Source organism: Notamacropus eugenii, chromosome 4 (genome assembly GCF_028372415.1).
Source record: "Notamacropus eugenii isolate mMacEug1 chromosome 4, mMacEug1.pri_v2, whole genome shotgun sequence".
NCBI lineage: Eukaryota > Metazoa > Chordata > Mammalia > Diprotodontia > Macropodidae > Notamacropus > Notamacropus eugenii.
The window spans coordinates 31,549,000-31,570,564 of NC_092875.1; the positions used below are offsets into that span (position 1 = coordinate 31,549,000).

The window sequence follows — 21,565 nt, forward strand, 5'->3', positions numbered from 1 at the left end:
ATGGAAGGGCTTTCTCCCAGCAGATGAGCCCGATAACATGGTCCTTGCAAGACACCAGCAGGGGACCCATTTTAAATGCACCATCTTTTATGTCTTCTGCTTATCGGCCATGGGCCCCTCAGTGTAGAGTTCCAGACTCTACTGTGGGCCATCCAGACTCAGGACTGGAGATAGGGGTCCCTGGGGGCCTCCATGAAGAGTCACAAGGTTTGAATTATAAAACACCATCGATTAAATTAATACCAGACCCAAAGAAGGGGGAGGAAGAATTTGAAAAAGAAATCCATGCTCTTTATAGATTAAATATTTACAGTAAAGTGCATGTAAATAAATTCTTCTAAATGCATTTGGAAATCTTGGAATACCTAATGGGTGACTGCAAACTTGATGTCATAAAGTTGCAGTCCTTGTTAAGCTAGGATAGATTTTTCCAAGATTCAGTGTAAAAGCCCCTAAGGTTCACAGACCTCAACATGGAAGGTACCTTTGAGGATCTCTTAGCAAAAACTTCTCATTTTCATCAGAAGGAATCTGAGGTTCAGAGAGTCTACGTGACTTGCTCAGTCACACAGCTAATTAATTAGAGGCTGACCTAGGAATGAAATTCATGTCCTATGACCTCAAATGCCAAGGTCCTTCTATTGTATCATGAAGAGGCAGGTAGGAGAAAGATGCTAAACTCATGTTTAGAGTCAGGGGACTTAAGTGTCTTCCAATTGGGAATGAGTTGGAGCCAACTCAGACTGACTCAAGAGAGCTGGTTGTTAAATTTCACTATGAGCATTTATGCTTTGGAAATTGGCAAATGTTACAAATCTGAGTCTTGGAACCAACTCAGACTGGCTTGAGAGAGCTGGTTGTTAAATTTCAAATCAGAGTCTTGGCTCTGTCTTCTTACTACCTGTGTGGCTTTGGGTAAGTTGTTTAACCTCTCTGCCTCAGTTTCCTCACCTATAAAAGAAGGAAATTGCATTTGATAAACTCTAAAGTCCTTTTCAGCTCTAAAACTATGACATTGTGATCATGGGCAAGTCCCTTTCCCTCTCTGTGCCTCAGTGAAAGTAAGAGAGCCAATGGTTCTTTCCCATTCTGTATCTAAGATCCTATAATAGAGATGAGAGGGCAAAATCTGCTGATGGAAGCCACTGCCGCAGTGACTGGACAGCCCTATGGCAGCGTGCCTCAGCCTCCATGCCTGCCTGACTGATTTAACCTTTACAGAAATCTCTGCCCTTCTCACCCTGCTAGCTTGCCTGTCCCAGAGAAGTGACAGGCAACATTCCAGCCCATCTCTGACTGCTCTGAGTCCAGACAACTGCAGACCATTCATCATGGGCGTCCACATTGTAAGGTGATAAGGAATCAGCAGAAATTTCCTTCCAGTTTGGAACCCCTGTTAAGTGATGTCTCCCTGGGTGGTTTCCCTACCCCCCGTCATCTCCATTATCTCATTTCCCCTCATTGTCACTGGGGAGACAACTATCTCTTTACCAGTGAGCTCCTGAGCTGGGGCCCATGTGATGGGAAAGGGCCAGAGTTGGTCAGAGGGATGGATGGAGCCCTTGTGTTTGGACTCTACTGTCTCCTGCCTATCTGTCTCCCAGTGGATTGAGCCAGCCGGGGAAAGGTCTTTTATCAATGTCATGAAGCAAGGGGGCAGGCCGGGGCCTGGGAGAGACCCCCACTGGGCCCCTCCACTGGCTGCTGGGAGTAGAGCAGCTCCATTCTTGTTTTCATTTCTCCCCCCACCTAAGGAATCAAACAATGACCACCAATAGGCAGAATTTCACTGAAAGAATCAGAGTAAGTGAGGAGCCCATCACTGAGTTTGCTTTTAAAAGGAGAGCCAGGAATGAGGTAGGGTGAAGGGATTGAAATCCAGACTCCCGTATGTCTGGTGCTTCTTAGCATGGGGATACGTTGGATGAGCTTAGTATCAGGAAGACCTCCCTTCCAATCTTGCCTGAGATACTAGCTGTGTGATGCAAGCAAGTCACTTAACCTCTCCCAGGCTCAGTTTCCTCATCTGTAAAATGGAAGGATGGGCCTTGATGGCCTCTTAAGGTCTTTTCTAGCTCTAAATCTATAATCCTATGGCACTATGACTTGGAGTCAAGGAGAACTGGGTTTCAATCTCAAGTCAAGTAACTTCCATGAATCTGAAAGCCTGAAAGATGATAACACCTACTTCAGAGGATTGTTTTGGGGGACAGATGAGATAATGTGTGTAAAGTGACCTCTGAACCTTAAAGCACTAAGAACACGTTAGTTATTATTTTTTCAAAAAATCATTGATGTCCTTAACCTCCCAGAATCCTTTTCATTGTATCAATGCAGGCTTATATCCAAAATGAAACCATTTGCCTAGGACTATGATTTACTAATCATGTGATTTTTTTGATGATCTGTGGGTCTCAGTTTATTTCTCTGTAAAACTGAGATAATAATATCTATGGTACCTGCGTCCCAGGGTTGTCAAGGCTATCATAATAAAGGCAACAGCAAAGATAGGAATTAACATTTGTATGACATCTACTATGTGCTAAGCACTTCGTAATTATGATCTTGTTTGATCCTCACAATCCTTGGAAGTGGTTGCTATGATTATACCCATTTGATAGATGAGGAAATTAAGGCAAATGGAAGTTGTCAGGGTTATACAACTAGGAAGTATATGAGGCTGGATTTGAACTCAGGTCTTCTCCACTCTACACCTGATAATCTATGTATTGCCCCACCGAGAAGCCAACGTAAAGCTTTGATGTGCTGTGTGACCCTTGACATGTCATTTAACCTTTCTCCACCTCAATTTCCTCTTCTATAAAATGGGGGTAATGATACTTCAGTCAGTCGAATAACATTTATTACGTACCTGGCACATATCAGATGGGGTAACTAGGTGGGGAAGTGAATAGAATGCTTGGTCTGAAGTCAGGACGACTCATCATCTTCCTGAGTTCAAACTTGGCCTCAGACACTCACTAGCTGTGTGACCCTGGGCAAGTCACTTAATGCTATTTGCCTCAGCTTCCGCATCTGTAAAATGAGATAGAGAAGGAAATAGCAAATCACTCCAGAATCTTTGCCAAAAAAACCTCAAAAGGGGTCACAAGGAGTCAGACATGACTGAAAAATTACTGAACCACAACAAATGTGACAGACAATGTGTTAATCGATGGGGATACAAAGAAAGGAAAATGACAATCCGAGCCTTCAAGGAACTCATGGTCTAAGCTTCCCAGGATTTGCAAATCTTAAAGAATTATAGAAATACAAGTGATCATTGTTCTATGGCCTTAGTCCTCTCCCAGCTCTCACATTCTCTGTTCTAAGGTCTCTCCCAGCTCTCACATTCTCTGTTCTAAGGTCCTTCCCAACTCTTTTTGTTCCAGTTCTAGGATTCCAATAAGTTCTGACATTTTCAATCCTAAAGCCCCTTTCAGAACTCTGACATTCTGTGTTCTAGAGTCCTTACCAGCCCTTACATTCTATATTTTAAGGTTCCTCTCTTGGCTCTCAGATTCCATGTTCCAGACTCATCCTAGTGCCTCTTCTGTCCAGTGAAGAGATTTGTATTGTATAATCTCTAAGAACCTTCTAAAGATTGGATTAATTTTGTTTCTTTCTTAAGTGCCTTATTTAAATCCTTATTATTATTTTTAAGCTGCTTGTTTCAGTAGAATAGGGAAGGGTAAAAAACCACCCAGAACGAGATACTCTGTGAATTATTTTAATCCAGTCTAACCTTGCGTGTTGTAGGTGTCTAATAAATGTTTACTCATGGCAGCCTTGAGTGAGTTGGCCTGTGAAGCAACCTGCCCTGAACATTTATTCTAGTTAACATCCTTAAAGTTTGAGATATCCCTTCTATAAATTGTCTCAAATATGGAACGAAGTTTTCATTTTCATAAACAATCCTTGAAGGAAATGAGCCATGTTCAAAGGGTATCGAAACATTTGGGGGTTAGAGATTTTTCTGTTGTTTCTATTGCTGGACTTTTTCCAGAAACTCCATATGTCCTGAAGGTGCAGTAATAATCATGGTAGCTAGCATTTATAGATTGCTTTGAAGTTTGCAAAGACCTTTGTATATATTCATTCAACAATTCAAGGAGATCTGTGTGAATAATGGGCATGATATAAGGAAACTGAGGCAGAGAGCAGCTAAGTGACTTTCCAAGAGTCCCACAGCAAAGTGTATGAGGCAGGATTGGAATCCAAATTTTCTTGACTCCAAGTTCAATAGTCTAAGCACTATATTTCACCTGCCAATGTGGGCACTTAAAGGCCACTAGGTTGAGGTTTCGTTATTGGCTGCTGCTCCTTTGCCCTCCCTGATTCTGAAAGTTCAAGGTGTATTCCATACAACACAACCCATAGTATAGTACAAAGGAGGAGATGCTGAGAATCAGGAGGCCTGCACTCCAGGCAGTCCTGTTACTAAATAACTGTTTGATCTAAAATGTTGTATTTTTTTTCTAGGACTCAGTTTTCTCAGTTGGAAAAATGAGGGGGGAAGAGTATCATTCCAAGTGTGAAATGCTGCCCTGTTCAGCTCAGAAAGTCTGTATTCTTAGGGTCCTTCAGCTTTTAATGGGGGATGTGGTGAGGTGCCCCATGTTAGGGATAAACTTTCTAACAATTTTGAGTCATCCAAAGGGAAAATGAGCTGTCTTGAGAGGTAGTAAGTTCAGGACAATTTGTTGGAGATGATGGAGAGGTGAGTCGGGTTAAGAAACAATTGTACCAAATAACCTTTGAGGTCCCTTTCAACTCGGATTTTTCATGATCTAAGGCCCCTCCCTGTTTTAGGACCCTCTCCAAGCTCTCACATTCTGTATTCTAAAGACCCTTCCTTCATCTTTGGTATTCAGTGTCTAAGGGGGGCTCTGCTATTGTGTTCTAAACTCCCTTTCAGCTCTGATATTCCATGTTCTACAGTCCCTCTGAGCTCTGAAACTCCATGGTTTAAGGTCTATTCTAACTTTGGTCTTTCATGTTCTAAATTTCTTCCCAGCTCTGACATCCTTTGGTCCGTAGAAAGCGCTCCTAACTTGGACATTTTCTGTTCTAAGGACTCTTATAGTTCAAACATTCTAGATTCTAAACCTCTTTCCAACATTAATGTTCTATGTGTTAGGATTTCTATTTAGAGTCCAAACCACCAAATCCATTGTTTTTAATACTGTAAAATGAAAACTGGTCTTTATAATGGTGACTCTGAGTCACTTTTGGGTCTTGGAGTGACTTTTGATTCTTCAAAGAAAGATTCAGTCCCCATTCCATGTTGTTTTCATCAGTCATCTGTTTTAATGGTATTCTTTGAAAAACAGTGATCTAATTACTCTCAGCTAACCAGAAGATAACTAGAACTACCTCCATTCCCTCAGTTTCCCACCCTCTCAGGGGAAAAAATGGGAAATTAAAAAAATAATTTTAATAATATGTTAAGTTTATATATACCCATGTTTTGCAAAGTAAGTGCTTTATCTGCACAATGACATTCAGTCCTTGTGACAAATCTATGAGAGGTGTTCTTAGTATCTCCTCTTACAGAGGGGGAAACTGAGGCACAGAAAAAAGGTGAAGTGACTTGCCTATGGTTACATAAATGCTAAGTGTTGGAGATGGGATTGATTGGCTGTAGATCCATCCAGACAAGTCTAGTGCTCTTCCCATGATGCCTATCATAACCCAACAATGAAGATAAATCTCTGTAGATTGTACCCCCAGTTTTTTTCATGGACCTGAGGTCCCTATTCTTGCTTAAGCTGGAGGGGATTTGAGCTGGTCAATGGACAGTTTGGATGAGGGAGCTGCCATTTCATTCTGCTAAGGTTCAGAATCAGATCTCTGAGGAATTAAAGACAGGAATCGATAATTTTACAATTTTCCCAAAATGTGTGCTGGCCTCTTTCTTATTTTTCTTTCTTTTACTTGCAGCAAATGTAGAAGGAGATCAGAAACTCTTGAGTAGTACTTTTTCCCCCTCCCTGCCAAGGGTACCCTACAGCTGCATTTTCTATTGTTGTAAAGGGGGAAATGCCCTGGTTAAATGGAAAAATTTGATGGTTGTAACTAAAACAACAGTGGATCTTATCATCTCTCTTCTCCTGTCCTCTCTTTTCCTCTCCTCTCCCCTTCCTCTCCTCCTTTTTTCTCCCCTTCCCTCCTCTCCTTTCTCTTCCCCTCCCCCTTCCTCTCCCCTCCTATTCTCTCTTCCCTTCTCTCCCCTCCTCTCTTTCTCTCTTCTCCTCATTCCTCTCCTTTCCCTTTCCCTTCCTTCCCCTCCCCTCCCCTCCTCTTTCCTCTCCTCTCCTCCTTTCTTCTCTCCTCTTCTGAGTGTCAGAATTTATCATTTTTCATCCAGAAGCTTTGGCATCCTGGGTTCCCAGTCCCTAGGTATGTCTTGTAGCTGGTCATAGTGACCTAGCCTAGGCCTTTGACCCTGGGTTAAATAGGTACAGTACTGGTTGAATGAGTTTTCATTTCATGAGAATCAGGCTGAGCTGCTGCTACCACTTGTAGATATGGCAGTTTCACAAGCCCTGTGGGAGCCAACTAGTGCCCCCACTGCATGTGTCCTTGCCCAGTGGTGCCTTCACAACCCTGTAAAAAGCCATGACATTGACAAAATTCTGAATGGACATGTTCAGCTTTCTGCCCAATGACCCTGCCTCTAGATCTCCCTAGTAACTGTGGATGCATTTAGTTCTCTGTGGTTTTTCTCCTCAGCCTTCTTAAAGGACAGTTGTCAGGGCTACCACAGATGGAGAGTAGAATCTCAAAAATCCCAAGAACCAGAAGGGTCCTTGACAATGATGAATTCAGACCCCTCCTTCAGCTCCATCCGTCAACCCAATACACTGTGTTCCAATCAGTCCTCACTTTCCCCCAGACATCCCTCTTGTACCCTAATGGGTATATATCAGAGGGGAAAATTCATTGTGGGTGATAGTTACTTATTTTTCAACTTTTGTATTTCTCATGTATAAACTTACAAGGGTGCATGTTGTACTCTTTGAGGGTAGGGGCAGACTGGCCTTTCTTTGTGTATTCAATGCTTAATACAATTCCTGACACATAGTAAGGGCTTAATCAGTGTTTTTGATTGGCTAGTTGAATCCAAGTGACCTATGGACAGAAAAATAAAGCCTTCTACACCCCATTCCTTAGGATTTCAAAGGATGGTTCAGAGAGGATCCTTGTAGCTCTATAATGTGGAGGTCTTGGAGCCTAGGGTGGAAGCAAAAAAAAGTCAGAGAATCTGGGTTTGAATTTTGATGGGATTACTCACTTCTTGTATGACCATGGCCAAGTCACTGAATCTCTCTGGGACTCAGTTTACTCATTTTTAAAATGAGGGTGGATGAAACTAGATCAATCAATTGACCAACATATCAGTGAAATCAACAAGCATTCATTGGATTCTTCTTACATGCCAGACACTGTCCTAAGCTTTGAGGATACAAAGAAATTAAGTAAAAAAACTATTCTTGACCTAAAGAAGTTTACTTTTTAATGGGGAATGTATATGTATATAATATGTATATAAGTGGGTATATGCAAGTAAAGGGAACCAGAGAGATGCAGTGGATAGAGCACTAGGCCTGGAATTCAAATCTGGCCTGGACACTTACTTGCTGTGTGACCGTGGGCAAGTCACTTAACCCTATCTGCCTCAGTTTCCTCATCTATAAAATAAGCTAGAGAAGGAAATAGCAAACCACTCCATTATATTTTCCAAGTAAACCCCAAATGAGGTGACAAAGAATCAGACAATTGAAATGAACGTGTAATAACATATACAAAATACATATAAAATAGATACTATATAATCTTTGAGGTGAAGGTACCAGCTGCTAGCGACACCAGGAAAGACCTTTTGATTCAAGGCAGTACTTGAGCTGGGAGTCTTGGAAGTCAGGGGTTCTAAAGACAGAGCTCAGGGAAGGGTATAGAATGGAACCCAAGATCTTGGAGGTGAGAGATGGAGCCATGGGTGAGGATCAGAAGACAGGCTGAGAAAGCTAGACTTGAAGTGTGTGGAGGGAGGTTGGAAATGTTGGATGGATCCAGGTGATGAAGAGCCATAAATACCAGACAAGGCTTCCATTTCCTTGTCTGTCAAATGAAAGGATTGTATTGGCTAGACAATCTTTCAAAGCTCCTTTCCACTCTGAAAGTAAAGTAGTAACATTACTTTTGTTGTTCAGGGCCTGGAAAGTCTTGAATGTTTTGTAAATGCTTGTTGGTGCATGGATAACTTCTGTTTCCCAAGCAGTAAAATGGAAAAACAAACAAACACTAACTCACTTTTGTGATTAATCTAGCATGTGATATCAGCTTTGTGCCTCAACTTCTTCATCTGTACCTTTGAAGTACCTTCTACTAATTCTAAATCTATAGTGTTAGTGCTTGAGTGACTTTGAGCAAATCACTTTGGGACTCAATTTCCTCATCTGTAAAACTGGACTAAATGGCCTCTAAAGGATTCTTCCAGATCTAAATCCTGGGATCTTATTAGGTCACCTTTTTGGATCTCAGCTTCCACATCTGTAAAAGGAGGAATTTGGACTAGGTGATCTCTAAATCCTATGATCTATGGATATGACCTTTTCCAGGTCACACATAGGCACAGGGGAAATGGCTACTGTGACAACAGATGAGAATTAGAACCCAAATTTCGTAACAAATCAATGGACTTTTGTTAAAATCACGGCTCTGCAACCTGTGGGTCCTTGGGCCTACTATCACTTAACCCATCTAGGTTTCATCCTCTTACATAAAGTGAGCAAGTTAGACTGGATAACCCCTAAGACTCGTAGCTGATGTCAGCCTGTGGTCCTGTGATTAACATTCACCAACATTGAATACTTCAGCTTGTCCCTTAACCAGTCCATACCAAGGTTGTTATTGCCCATTCTCTCTTACTGTAGTCCTTGGTGTGACTCAGTGGGTCTTGGTGTATTCACTTTCTTGTCTTTTAGCAGATGAGGAATGTTCCACCACTGAACATGCCTACAAAAAGCCCTACATGGAGACCTCCCCCACTGAAGAGGACTCCTTCTATCGCTCCAACTACTCCCAGCAGCAGGGGCTGAATCCCTCCTACAGGACTGAGTCTGCCCAGCGCCAAGCCTGCATGTATGCCAGCTCTGCTCCCCCTACAGACTCCGTGCCCAGCCTGGAAGACATTAGCTGTAATACATGGCCCACCATGCCTTCCTACAGCAGCTGTACAGTGACCGCCATGCAGTCTGTGGATAGACTCCCCTACCAGCATTTCTCTGCCCACTTCACTTCAGGGCCCTTGGTGCCCCGTTTGGCTGGGGTGGCCAATCACAGCTCCCCCCAGCTCGGGGAGAGCATGTTTCAGCACCAGACATCTGTCTCCCATCAGCCTGTGGTTCGGCAGTGTGGGCCACAGACCAGCCTCCAGTCCCCCGGCAGCATACAGTCTGCTGAGTTCCTGTATTCCCACGGGGTACCTCGAACCCTCTCTCCTCATCAGTACCACTCTGTCCATGGGGTGGGCATGGTGCCAGAGTGGAGTGAGAACAGTTAAGACTGAGTCAAGGACTGTGATGGTAGACATAAAAAGAAGAGGGAGGATGAGAGACAGAAAACCTCTTTGGCAAGATTTCCTCCAACTGGGCCCCTGCGCCAGCTGAACACCGATTTGAAAACACAATTCAAAAAATGTGACTTCTTTGTTTTGTTGCAAAAACTCAAAAAAAGGGAAAAAAACCCACCCCCACCAAAAAAGCCAACCTGCTCTGTGGCTCCCTCTCCTCTCACCTTCCAAACTCATCTTCTACATCCACCCTGAGACCTGAGCTGTGTTTCTGCATCTCAACATCAGAGTGCTTACTAGGGTGGGCCAACTAGGGCTTAGCCCCAGGGTGACCTGATTTAGAGGGCATAGACAGTTCTTGCAGTCAATCAATCAGCACACCAAATCAACAACCATTTATTAAGTGCTCACGAATGTGTCAGGCACTGTGTTAATTACCAAGGATTCAAAGAAAGGCAAAACCAACTCCTGACCTCAAGAGACTCACATTTTAATGGGGGAGACAACGTTTAAAGTGCCTACTGTGTACCAGGCATTGTTAGGGGCTGAAATGAAATAATCCCGAGTTGAGACTTCAATAAGCTTCTCCCCCATTTTCCTTTGTTTCCCGGAGACCTTCATTATTTCCCCAGCAGCGGCCTCACTTCATGCCAGGATTTCAGGGTCTTTGTCTCCCTCTTCCTCCCAGCTCTGGGTAACTGACATCCACCTTTCTTGTTACTTGCCCCAGGCACTGTTCATGGTGCTTGTCCTTGGTAGACTCTGCTCAAAACATACTCAACAAATCAAGCTAAGAAACCTTTACAAAGTGCCTACTATGTATGTACAAGGCACTGTGCTAGGTGCTGGTGATACAGAGACAGACAAGAAAAGAGAGGAAAGGAAAGGAAAGAAAAAAAAGAAAAGAAACCGTTCCTACCCTCAGAGAGCTTCTAGTGTCTCCCCTCTGGTCTTCAGACATTCTCCCCATCTTCTGCTGACTCTCCACTCTTATCACAAGGGTTCTACATCCCAGTTCACCGGATGTTTGTTTTCTAGCCCTGGTCTCTTGGTGTTAATGTTGACATTGTTATATAATAAATGATAATATATTTTTTTCCTATGCTCTGTAAGGGACCTGGTCCCTTTTGTGGGGGAGATCTAGACAGGTTATGTTCCAAAGTGTGCTTGTGTATGGGTTTTTTTTCAATCATCTCTTGCTTCTTCCTCCCCCTCCCCAAAAAAGACCCACATTCTCCTTGACTAAGAAAGTTAGGTACCTACCTCTGACATGTGATGTTTCTGCAAATATATAACACAAACCTTCGTGTTTGATCTTTGTAATAAACACGGCACTCTCTTTCGATTTGCCAGTGGGACTAAGAAAGCTATTTCTGTCTAGGCCTGGCAATGTTTCTTTCAAAAGACCCTGTCTTCTTTTCTGCTCTGTCTTTGGAGTCTACCCATGTTGAAATGTGAACTGATGGGAAATGTGTTGCTTTGGGGAAAAAAGTGGAAAGTCGTGGGTTTCGACTTGGGCAGAACTTGGATGATAAGAGGACGACCAGCTCAGGAGCTGATGGAAGAGACAGAAAAGCCAAAATAAATGTACCCACTGACCAAAAAGCAAACCAGTTGAGACTCCAGCCTCTCTCCCCTGCCTTTCAACCCACTGACCCTGCCTGCAGAAATGGAAGACTTTGCGAGACACTCTTCTTTTCAAATTCTTTCTTTCCAAAGAAACCACAGTAACGCCAAAAGGAAACAAACTGTGTTGGGTGGTGGTGGGGTGTGTGGCGGTGTGTGTGGGGAGGGATTTTTTTTTAAAGAGCATAAAAAGGTAAAAAAAAAATTTGTAAGTAAAACTATTGCAGGGTTCTTCAGATGTAATATTTTACTGGTACTATTTATTTATAAATAGGAATTCTAATTAAGTAATAACAGGTAATAAAATCAGCATATCTGCTGGTTAAGAGCTTTTTATTTTATTGATACTCAAATCTAAGTTTGTTGTTTTTTCCCCCCTTTTCACAGTGCTTTTCTTGTATTTTTTTTTAAACTGACCCTAATGAAGAGAACAGGGTAAAATGTCTGAGTGTGGGAAAGTGTGAGTAAGCATGTGTATGGCTGTGAGTGTGTTCTTGCTATGTCTATATCTATGTTGCTAAGGAAAAAAAAATATCCCCAAGTACTCTTTCCATATTCTTGTGTGTCAATTTATGCCTAATAAATGCCAAGTGCTTCAAAAGCACCCAGCGCCCAGATATTTACTTTGCTGCTTATTCTAGTTCTTTCTTGTAATCAATCAATCAACATTTATTGATCACTTACTCTATGTGTCAGGTGCTGTGCTAAGGAATGGGGATACAAAAAGAGGAAAAGACAGTCCCTGTCCTCAAGGAGGACTACTGTCTAATGGGGGGATGGGGAGAAGACAACATGCAAAGAAATATATACAAAGCAAGTTATATGTAGAATAATTAACAGAGGGAAGGCACTGGAATTAAGAGGGATTGGGGAAGGCTTCTTGGAAGAGGTAGGAGTTTAGTTGGAATTTAAAGGAAACCAGATAAGTCAAGTAGTAAAACTGAAAGTGGGAGAGCCTTTCAGGTATGGGTGGGCAGCCAGAGAGAATGCCCAGAACTGAGAGATGGAGTGTCTTGAGGTCAATGTCACTGGATTTCTGTCCTTTACTTGATAGATTGAAGGCAAGGTGTAGTGGTAAAGACAATGTTGGAGTGAAGTCTGTGAGCTTTCATTAAGTACTTACTCTGTGCCAGACACTGTGCTGGAGGTACAAAGAAAAGTGTCCTCCATGGGCTCACAATGCAGTGGGGGAGACAACATTCAAACAACTCCATACCTACAAAGTGTATGTTGGAGAAGAAAGGCTTGAGTTGACTTCTCTACTCATTCTGCTTGTCTTCAATTCTGTCATTTGTGGGGAAGTCACTTCATCTTTCTAAGCCTCAGTTTCCTCATGTATAAAATGAGAGGGTTGGGCTAGATTACCTTTAAGGTCCCTTCCAACTCAATTTTCTATGAACCAATGGTTCTGAAGGACCATCAAGTGGAAGAGGGAGATCACTTGCTTGGTCGAAGAGGGTAGAACCTGAAGTAGGGTGTAGGAAGTCAGAGAGCCATATTTAGAACTGATATAAAGAAAACATAGCCACACAATTGGAAAGGTCTAACAGCTTGGACATGGTGGGTTTTTCTTCATTCTAGGGCCTGAAAAAAAAAAGGACTTCATGTAGAATGCATTTTAGCAGAAAGACCATTGAATTTGGAATCAGAGCCCCTAAGTTTGAAAATTGCCTCTGATACATCTGATACATCAAACTTCTCTGACTTTCAACTTCCTCATCTTTAAACTGAGAGGGATTGGCCTAGATTTTCCTAAAAAGGACAATGGCAAAAGCATTTTATCTAAAATCAGCACACTGAGATTCAAATCCCACATCTACCTGGATAAGTTATTTAATCTTTATGCAAGGGTTTACATAGATGGCTTCTGGGGACCTTTTTAATTTTAGGTCTATGATCCTCTGATCCTTCCCAACTCAAATATGATTTACAACATTCTTGTTCAGGGGTAGGTTGGACCAGAAGGTCTCTTCCAGAAATTTTCTTATAGGTTTTTTTTTCCCATAATCAAACAATTGTTTTTCTTCTTTTTACTCATTAGAGATTATTCTTAGTTATGCCATTAAGGCATTTTGTAAGCCTACCTTGAATTGCTTTGGGTACTTGAAAGATACTAAATTTCTTGACAGTTCTGGGTTTTCTTGAATAACTGTCTCTCCAGTAAGTCTGGCATAAGAAATACCTATTGGAAAAGGTGTGACTCTAAAGTAAAAAATGTGGGTTTATGAACAAGACTGTATCTAGCAACTTTTTCCACTTAGAGCACATTGCGTGAAACATGCTCAAATTGAATTTTAAAACAAATAAGGCACAAATAGGGTAGAAATGTGCTAGAAAGACTTGGCCATTGTTAGGGAGTGGGTGGAAGAGGAATCTTTTAAACTTGTAGCTTCCTATTTCAGGTGAACAACACTGGCAAGTCTTTTTACCACCATGGGCATCAATTTTCTTTCCTGCAAAATGAAGAGGTTGGACTCATTGGTCTCTAAGGCCACTTCAAGCTCCAGATGATATGATATAATAACTTATTAGTCTTGCTGACAAGGAACTAAACTCTGTTGTTTCTGCATCTGTTGCATGACCAATGTTGGAAATGTCCTAAAAATGTTGGTATACTGTGTCAGGGCCCCCAGCAGGTTCACCCTGGTTATTGCATCTTTAAAACTAACAGAGAAGTGCAGTGGGCTTCAGAGAAGGGAGGGCAGATTGAGGGAGATAGTCATCAAAAGCAAAACACTGTGGAAGAGGGACAGGGACAGAGAAAGTATAAAAGGGGAAAATAGTATGGATGGAATGCACAGTTAGTAATCATAACTGTGAATGTGAATGGAATGAACTCCCCCCTAAAATGGAAGCAGATAGCAAAATGGATTAAAAACCAGATCCCTCATGTCGTTTACAACAAACACATCTGAAGCATAGAGATAAACATAAAGTAAAGGTAAGGGAGCTGGAGCAGAATCTATTATGCTTCAACTGAAGTAAAAAAGAGAAAAAAAGCAGGGGGTAGCAATCATGATCTCAGACAAAGCAAAAGCAAAAATAATTCCAAGTAAAAGAGATAAAGAAGGAAACTACATCTTGCTAAAAGATGAAATATCAATACTAAACATATGTGCACCAAGTGCTATAGCATCCCAATTCTTAGAGGAGAAATTAAATGAGTTACAGGAAGAAACAGATAGCAAAACTATGCTAGCAGGAGACCTCAACTTACTCCTCTCATAACTAGATAAAGCTAACCACAAAATAAGCAAGAAAGAGGTTAAAGAGGTGAATAGAATTTTTGAAAAGTTAGGTATGATAGACTTTTGGAGAAAATTGAATAGGGAGAGAAAGGAATATACCTTTTTTCTCTGTGGTACATGGTGCCTACACAAAAATTGACCTTATATTAGGGCATGAAAACCTCATAATCAAATGCAGAAAGACAGAAATATTAAATGTATCCTTTTCAGACCATGATGCAATAAAAATCATGTGCAAGAAAGGGTCATGGAAAGATTAAAAATTAATCGAAAACTAAATAATCTAATCCTAAAGAATGAGTGGATCAAACAACAAATCATAAAAGCAATCAATAATTTCTAGAAAGAGAACAACAATAAAAAGACAACATATCAAAATTTATCAGATTCAACCAAAGCAGTTCTTAGGGGAAATTTTAAATCTCTAAAGGTTTACATGAATGAAATAGAGAAAGAGCAGATTAATGAATTGGACATGCAGCCAAAAAAGCTAGAAAAAGAACAAATTAAAAATCCTCAACTAGATACCAAATTAGAAATTCTGAAAGTCAAAGACATGATTAATAAAATTAAAAGTGAGAAACTTATTGAAATAATAAATAAAACTAAGAGATGATTTTATGGGGGAAATGAAATAGGTAAAGCTTTGGTTAATTTGATTTGAAAAAAAAGGAAAAAGAAAACCAAATTACCAATATCAATAATGAAAGGATGAATTCACAATCTAAGTCAAGTGGATGGACAATTTACAAAAACATAAGTTGTCCAGATTAACATAAGAGGGAATAAAATGCTTAAATAACCCTGTTTTAGGAAAAGAAATTGAACAAGCTCCCTAAGAAAATATCTCCAGGACCAGATGGATTTACAAGGGAATTCAATCAAACATTTAAAGAACAATTAATTCTAATACTATATTAACTATTTCAAAAAATAGGTGGAATTCTACCAAATTCTTTTTATGATACAAATATGGTGCTCACACCTAAACCAGGAAGAGTCAAAACGGAGAAAGAGAATTATAGACCAATTTCCCTAATGAATATTGATGCAACAATTTTAAATAAAATATTAGCAAAGAGATTACAGCAATTTATCATGAGGATAATACACTATGAACAGATGGGATTTATACCAATAATGCAAGGTTGGTTCAATATTAGGAAAACTATCAGCATAATTGATCATATTAATGAGAAAAATAACAAATCATAATTATCTCAATAGATGCAGAAAAAGCTTTCAACAAAATGCAGCATCTATTCCTATTAGAAACACTAGAAAGCATAGGAATAAACAGTTTTCCTTAAAAAAAAGTAGTATCTATCTAAAACTATCAGCAAACATTACATATAATGGGGATGAGCTTGAAGTCTTTAATAACCTTGAAAAAAGGATGCCCGTTATAACCGCTGTTATTCAAAATTGTACTAAAAATATTAGCTACAGCAGTAAGAGAAGGAAAAAATGAAGGCATTAAAGCAGGCAACAAGGAAGCAAAATTTTCACTCTTTGCAGAAGATATGGTGGTATACTTAGAGAGTGCTAGAGAATCAATTAAAAACTACTTGAAGTAATTAACTCATTTAGCAAAGTTGCAGAATATAAAATAAACTGACATAAATCATCAGCATTTCTACGTATTACAAACAAAGCCCGGCCGCAAGAGATAGAAAGAGAAATTCCATTTAAAATAAACTATAGACAATATAAACTATTTGTGAGTCTACCAGTGAAGACAAACCCAAGCATTATATCAACACAAATTACAAAACACCTCACACAAATAAAGTCAGATCTAAACAATTGGGATAATATCAGTTGCTGAGCTAATATAATAAAAATGACAATTCTACCTAAATTAATTTTTTATTCAATGTCATACCAAACTACCAAAAATTCTTTTATAGAGCTTAAAAAATAAAATTCATCTGGAAGAACAAAAGGCCAAGAGTATAAAGAGTTAATAAAAAATGCAAAGGAAGGTAGCTTAGTCATACCAGATGTAAAACAATATTACAAAGCAGCAACCGTTAAAACTATACTGGCTAAGATAGAGAATGATGGATCAGTGGAATAGGTTAGATATGCAAGACACAGTAGCAAATTACTATAGTAATTTTGTGAGGATAAACACAAAGGCTCCAGTTTCTGGGATAAGAATTCACTATCTGACAAAAACTGCTGAGAAAACTGGAAAACTGGCAGAAATTAGGCATAGACCAACATCTCATACCATATACCAAGATAAGGTCAAAATGGGTACATGATGTAGAAGGAAACAGTTATACTCTAAGCAAATCAGGAGAGCAAGGGATAGTTTACCTGTCAGATTTAGGGAAAAGTGAAGAATTTATGACCAAACGAGAGATAGAGAACATTATGAAATGAAAAATGGATAGTTTTGATTACATTAAATTAAAAAGGTTTTGTACAAACAAAATCAATGCAACCAAGATTAAAAGGAAAGCAGAAAGTTGTCAAACTTCTTTTATTTTTGCAGCCAGTGTTTCTGATAAAGAACTCATATATGAAATATATAGAGAACTGACTCAAATTTATAAGAATACAGGTCATTCTCCAATTGATAAATGATCAAAGGATATGATCAGTCAGTTTTCAGATGAAGACATTAAAAGCTATCTATAGTCATATGAAAAAAGTCCTCTAAATCACTACTGATTAAAGAAATGCAAATTAAAACAATTCTGAGGTAGAGCCTCACACCTATCAGATTGACTTATATGACAGAAAAGAAATATGATAAATGTTGGAGAAGATGTGGAAAAACTGGAACACAAATCACTGATGGTGGAATAGGGAAATGATCCAACCATTCTGGAGAGCAATTTGGAACTCTGCCCGAAGTGCTATAAAATTGTGCATACCCTTTGATCCACTGACACAACTACTAGGTCTGTATCTTAAAGGGATAATAAAAAAGGGGAAAGGACCCATGTATTCAAAAATATTTATAGCAGCTCTTTTTTGTGGTGTCAAAGAATTGGAAATTGAGGGGATGCTCACCAGTAGAGAAATGCCTGAATAAGTTGTGGTATATGAATGTAATGGAATACTATAGTGCTATAAGAAATGATGAACAGACAGATTTCAGAAAAAAACTGGAAAAACTTACATGAACCGATGCTGAGTAAAGTAAGTAGAATGAGGAGAGCATTGTACGCAGTAATAAGAACATTGTATGATGATCAACTATGACAATGGCCTCAGCAGTTCAATGACCTCAGACAGTTCCAAAAGACATGAAAGAAAATGCTATCCACATCTAGAGAAAGAACTATGGAACTGGAATGCAAATTGAAACATACTATTTTCACTTATTTTGTTTTTTTTATTTCTTGTGGTTTTTCATTTTTGTTCTGATTCTCCTTTCCTGACATGACTTATGTGGAAATATGTTTAACATGATTGTACATGTTGTACCTATATCAGATTCCTTGCTGTATTGGGGAGGGGAGAGATTAGGGAGAGGGGGGGAAATTTGGAACTAAACATCTTATAAAAGTAAATGTTGAAAACTAAAAAAAAGAAATTGAGAAATGTTTACAAAATAAGTAAAATTACAGTACAACAGGAAAATACAAGACAAAAATGAAAGAAATGAAAGGTGGGAGGAAAATGATTTAATAGTATTCTAGTGCTAAGTACTCTTTGGTAACAAATGATACCACAGCTATTGATAAAGCGTATAACCTTGCACTTTCTATTTGTAGACAAAACCACCTGTCTGTTGGCTTAAAGGTAGTACCATCTAGTGACCAAACCATATACTATACTCCTTAGCTGGTAACTGTCAGTTGTAGGTTTGTTTCTGTAGGTTGCAAAGAGTAAGAAAATAATTCTAATGTGAACATCATCCACTGAGTGTATATCAAGTTTGTACCAACATCAAAGCTTTAAAAGTTTTTGCATTATTCTGTGGCTCACAGGACTATCAGCATTATATTTTCCTATTCAATTAGGAACAAAATCTCCAATCACAAAGTAAACTGGAAAAATCTGAAAGAAATATAAATATTGCTAGGGTGAAATAAATGTAATTTAACGTCTAGAGATTTTTAAAGTGATTTTACAATTTAATCCTTTAATATAAAGACACTAAATCCATAAGCTAGGCTACAGTATATTTAGGATATAGTGTGTCCACCTAGAGAATAGACCTAGAATGTTGGGACTACTTAAATTTAATTTATTATGAAAAGGCCATATACATAAAATAGATATTATGCTCACCCTATTAATCTGAAATTATTTAGCACTCTACCTATGGAAATAGGTCAAGGTGTTTTATAATGATGATTAAAAAATGATTGGAGAATTTCTATGTGATAAAGGGAAATGTAAGCATATATTACTTTATATGCCTTTTCCTAACAAAGATGATGGATTTGTTATTTCTGGCTTACATCAAAGTAAGCATCATTTGCAATGAAGGTGGTAGCCTAGGGATTTTGGACCAAGAATGTCAGCTGTTGCAGAAAGAAATCTATTTTACCGTACCATTTACAAGGAAACTAAAGAGGAGAAAACGAAAAGAAAAGAAAAATAACAGAACTCATACACCTTTGTGTAAAAAAGCTGCCTTTTTAGAGGCAGTTAAGGAGTCATGAAATCATTTTCTCTCCTTTATGACTGCATTTTATTTTTTAAAAAAGTATTACTGAAGTGTTTGTTTTCATATTAAATGTTCCCAGATTACTCCACACCTTCAGAGCTTTCTTATAACAAAGTAAAACTCTTTGACCAAAGTGGACACAACCCTAGATTGCTTAATTATCCAATTCACCAACTAACTCCAAAAGATCCTTGGCTGCTTCCAAAAATCAGTTTTGCCACCACTAAAGAGAGCTGAAGACTGACAAGAAGTCTCTGAAGGCAAGGTGGAAAAGTGGAAAGAGTGCTGCATATGCAGTTACAGGCCTTGGAACAAATCCAGTCACCTTCTTGGGCCTCAGTTTTCCCATTTATAAAGTGAGGAGGAAGAATTCAATGACTTCTAAGATCCTCCCCTGGTCTAAATTTGTGATTCTATGATCTCTAATGGAGGATAAATGGATGTTAGTTTCTGCACATGCTCAAAGTAAAGGGCACATCTTTGGAGTATGTGCCTAACCTTCCAAAGAAGATGCATTACTTTGTACGGCAAAGCATCTGGCAAATCACTCCTAATTCCCTTAACTTCAGCACTTATAAGAATGCTTCCAGAGACCCACAGAAGCCTGATGTCCAAAGGTAGTGGTGGCATTCAGAGGGACAGGATAAGATACAGGGAGCAGAAACCAACAAGGCTAAGCCCAGATTAACCTAGTAACACACAGATGTTTCTGATTTATCTTTTTGCCAACCTGACCAATTTAAGTGATGGAATTAACCCACTTTCCTGGGCGATGGGATTGAGGATTGGATAGAGATAACCCAAGACACTTATCTTGTAACAATGACTGACACTTGTAAAAGATGACACAATATATTCTTCACAGTATTGTGTATCTGGTAGCAAAAGTGATTATTCTTGTCTTATAAATGAGAAAACCGATGTTCTGAGAGGAAATGCAGCTTAGTATTTTAAAGTGCCTAGGGCAGTAAGAGATTAAGTGACTTGCTTAAGCTCATACAACCAACATGTGTCAGTGGCAAGATTGAACCCAAGTCTTGTTGAACTGCAGACTGGCCATCTACCTAGTCATCATACTATCCTGCTTCCTAACATGTGGGTTTAGGCTACAATAAGATTATTATAGCACATGGAGCATCCTGTTATAGAGAGACAAAGATGATGTGGTTCTAGAAGGGAGACAGTGTTGGTGCAGTAGGCATGTCACACCTGCTTATTTTGTTTGTCTGTTACTGTCATTTATTAGCAGTGACCTTGGGGATATTCCATCATCTCCCCAAGCCTTGATTTCCTCATCTCTCAAATGACGACTAATGGCCTCTAAGTTTTCTCCCAACTCTATTTTTATGATCCTATGAATTTAGTGTCTTATTTTTATCAAGGGGTCTGGGTTTGCCTCTTTCATCTCATGAATATTAAAGAGCAGAATCAGGATCTGAACTCAGGTCATCCAACACCAAATGGTTAGTGGAAGCAACACTAAATGTGGGGGTTCAAATTCCTGCTCCCTCCTTGCTACCTATGTGAAGCTGGGTGACATCTCTTTACCTTTCTGTGTATTACCATTACCAAGTAATGAGGTCAGACTAAAGCACATCCAAGGGACCTTTGAATCCAATGTCCTTTGATTCTAGTCTGGCCTCATTTGGCCACACAGTTCTAAGTCCACATCTTAGGAAGAACATTGACAGACCAGAGGATGCCCAGAAAAGGGTGACTCAAATGATGAGGGGGCTAGAAACTATGTCATAGGATACTATTATCTTAAATCAGACCAGTAGTGAAAGTCTTTTTAAAATTATATTTTATTATTTTAAAATATTCATTTTGCAAAATATTTTTCTCAAACCATTTTCAAAAAAATATTCATTTAAAAATATTGAAAATATTCATTTTGAAAATGAAGAATTACCTTCTCTCCCTCCTAGCCCAAACCCCGCATTGAGAAAGCAAAGAAAGCAAAACCTCTTTAAAAAACATGGATAGTCAAGTAAAACAAATTCCTGAATTGACCATGTCCATGTCCAAGATATGTGTGTGTGTGTGTGTGTGTGTGTGTGTGTGTGCGTGTGTAGGTGTGTGGGTGGGTGTATGTGCGTGTGTGCTTTTATTAGCAATTTGAGTTCATCAGCTTTCTTTGATGAGGTGACCAATACAAGTCCCCTAGAAATGTTGTGATTATAAATTGTTCTCTTGATTCTGCATCAGTTCTTACGAGTCTTCCCAAGTTTCTCTGAGGCAATTTCCCTCATTATTTCTTACAGTACAATAGCATTTGATGTACCATAACTTGTTCATACATTCCCCAAATTGATCTGCACCCCTTCAATTTCCAATTTTTTACTTTCTTTGATCTCTTTGAGTCATAGATGGAGCAGTGACATTATTGCATGATTTTAAATGTATGTATATACATTGTAATAGTTTTGGGGCCATAGTTTCAAATCACTTTCCTGAATAGTTGGATCTATTCATAAC

At 39.3% G+C, this 21,565-nt stretch overlaps 1 protein-coding gene across 1 annotated transcript in view; it reads left to right on the top strand.

Moving 5' to 3' along the window:
• The window catches only part of TBX5 (T-box transcription factor 5), a 60,331-nt gene extending 48,524 nt beyond the window's left edge, over nt 1-11,807 (top strand). Inside the window, 1 exon segment of the mRNA XM_072600346.1 lies at nt 8,994-11,807. Within this exon segment, the coding sequence (XP_072456447.1) occupies nt 8,994-9,568 (575 nt within the window). The 3' untranslated portion in view covers nt 9,569-11,807.
• The last annotated feature ends 9,758 nt before the right edge of the window (nt 11,808-21,565 follow it).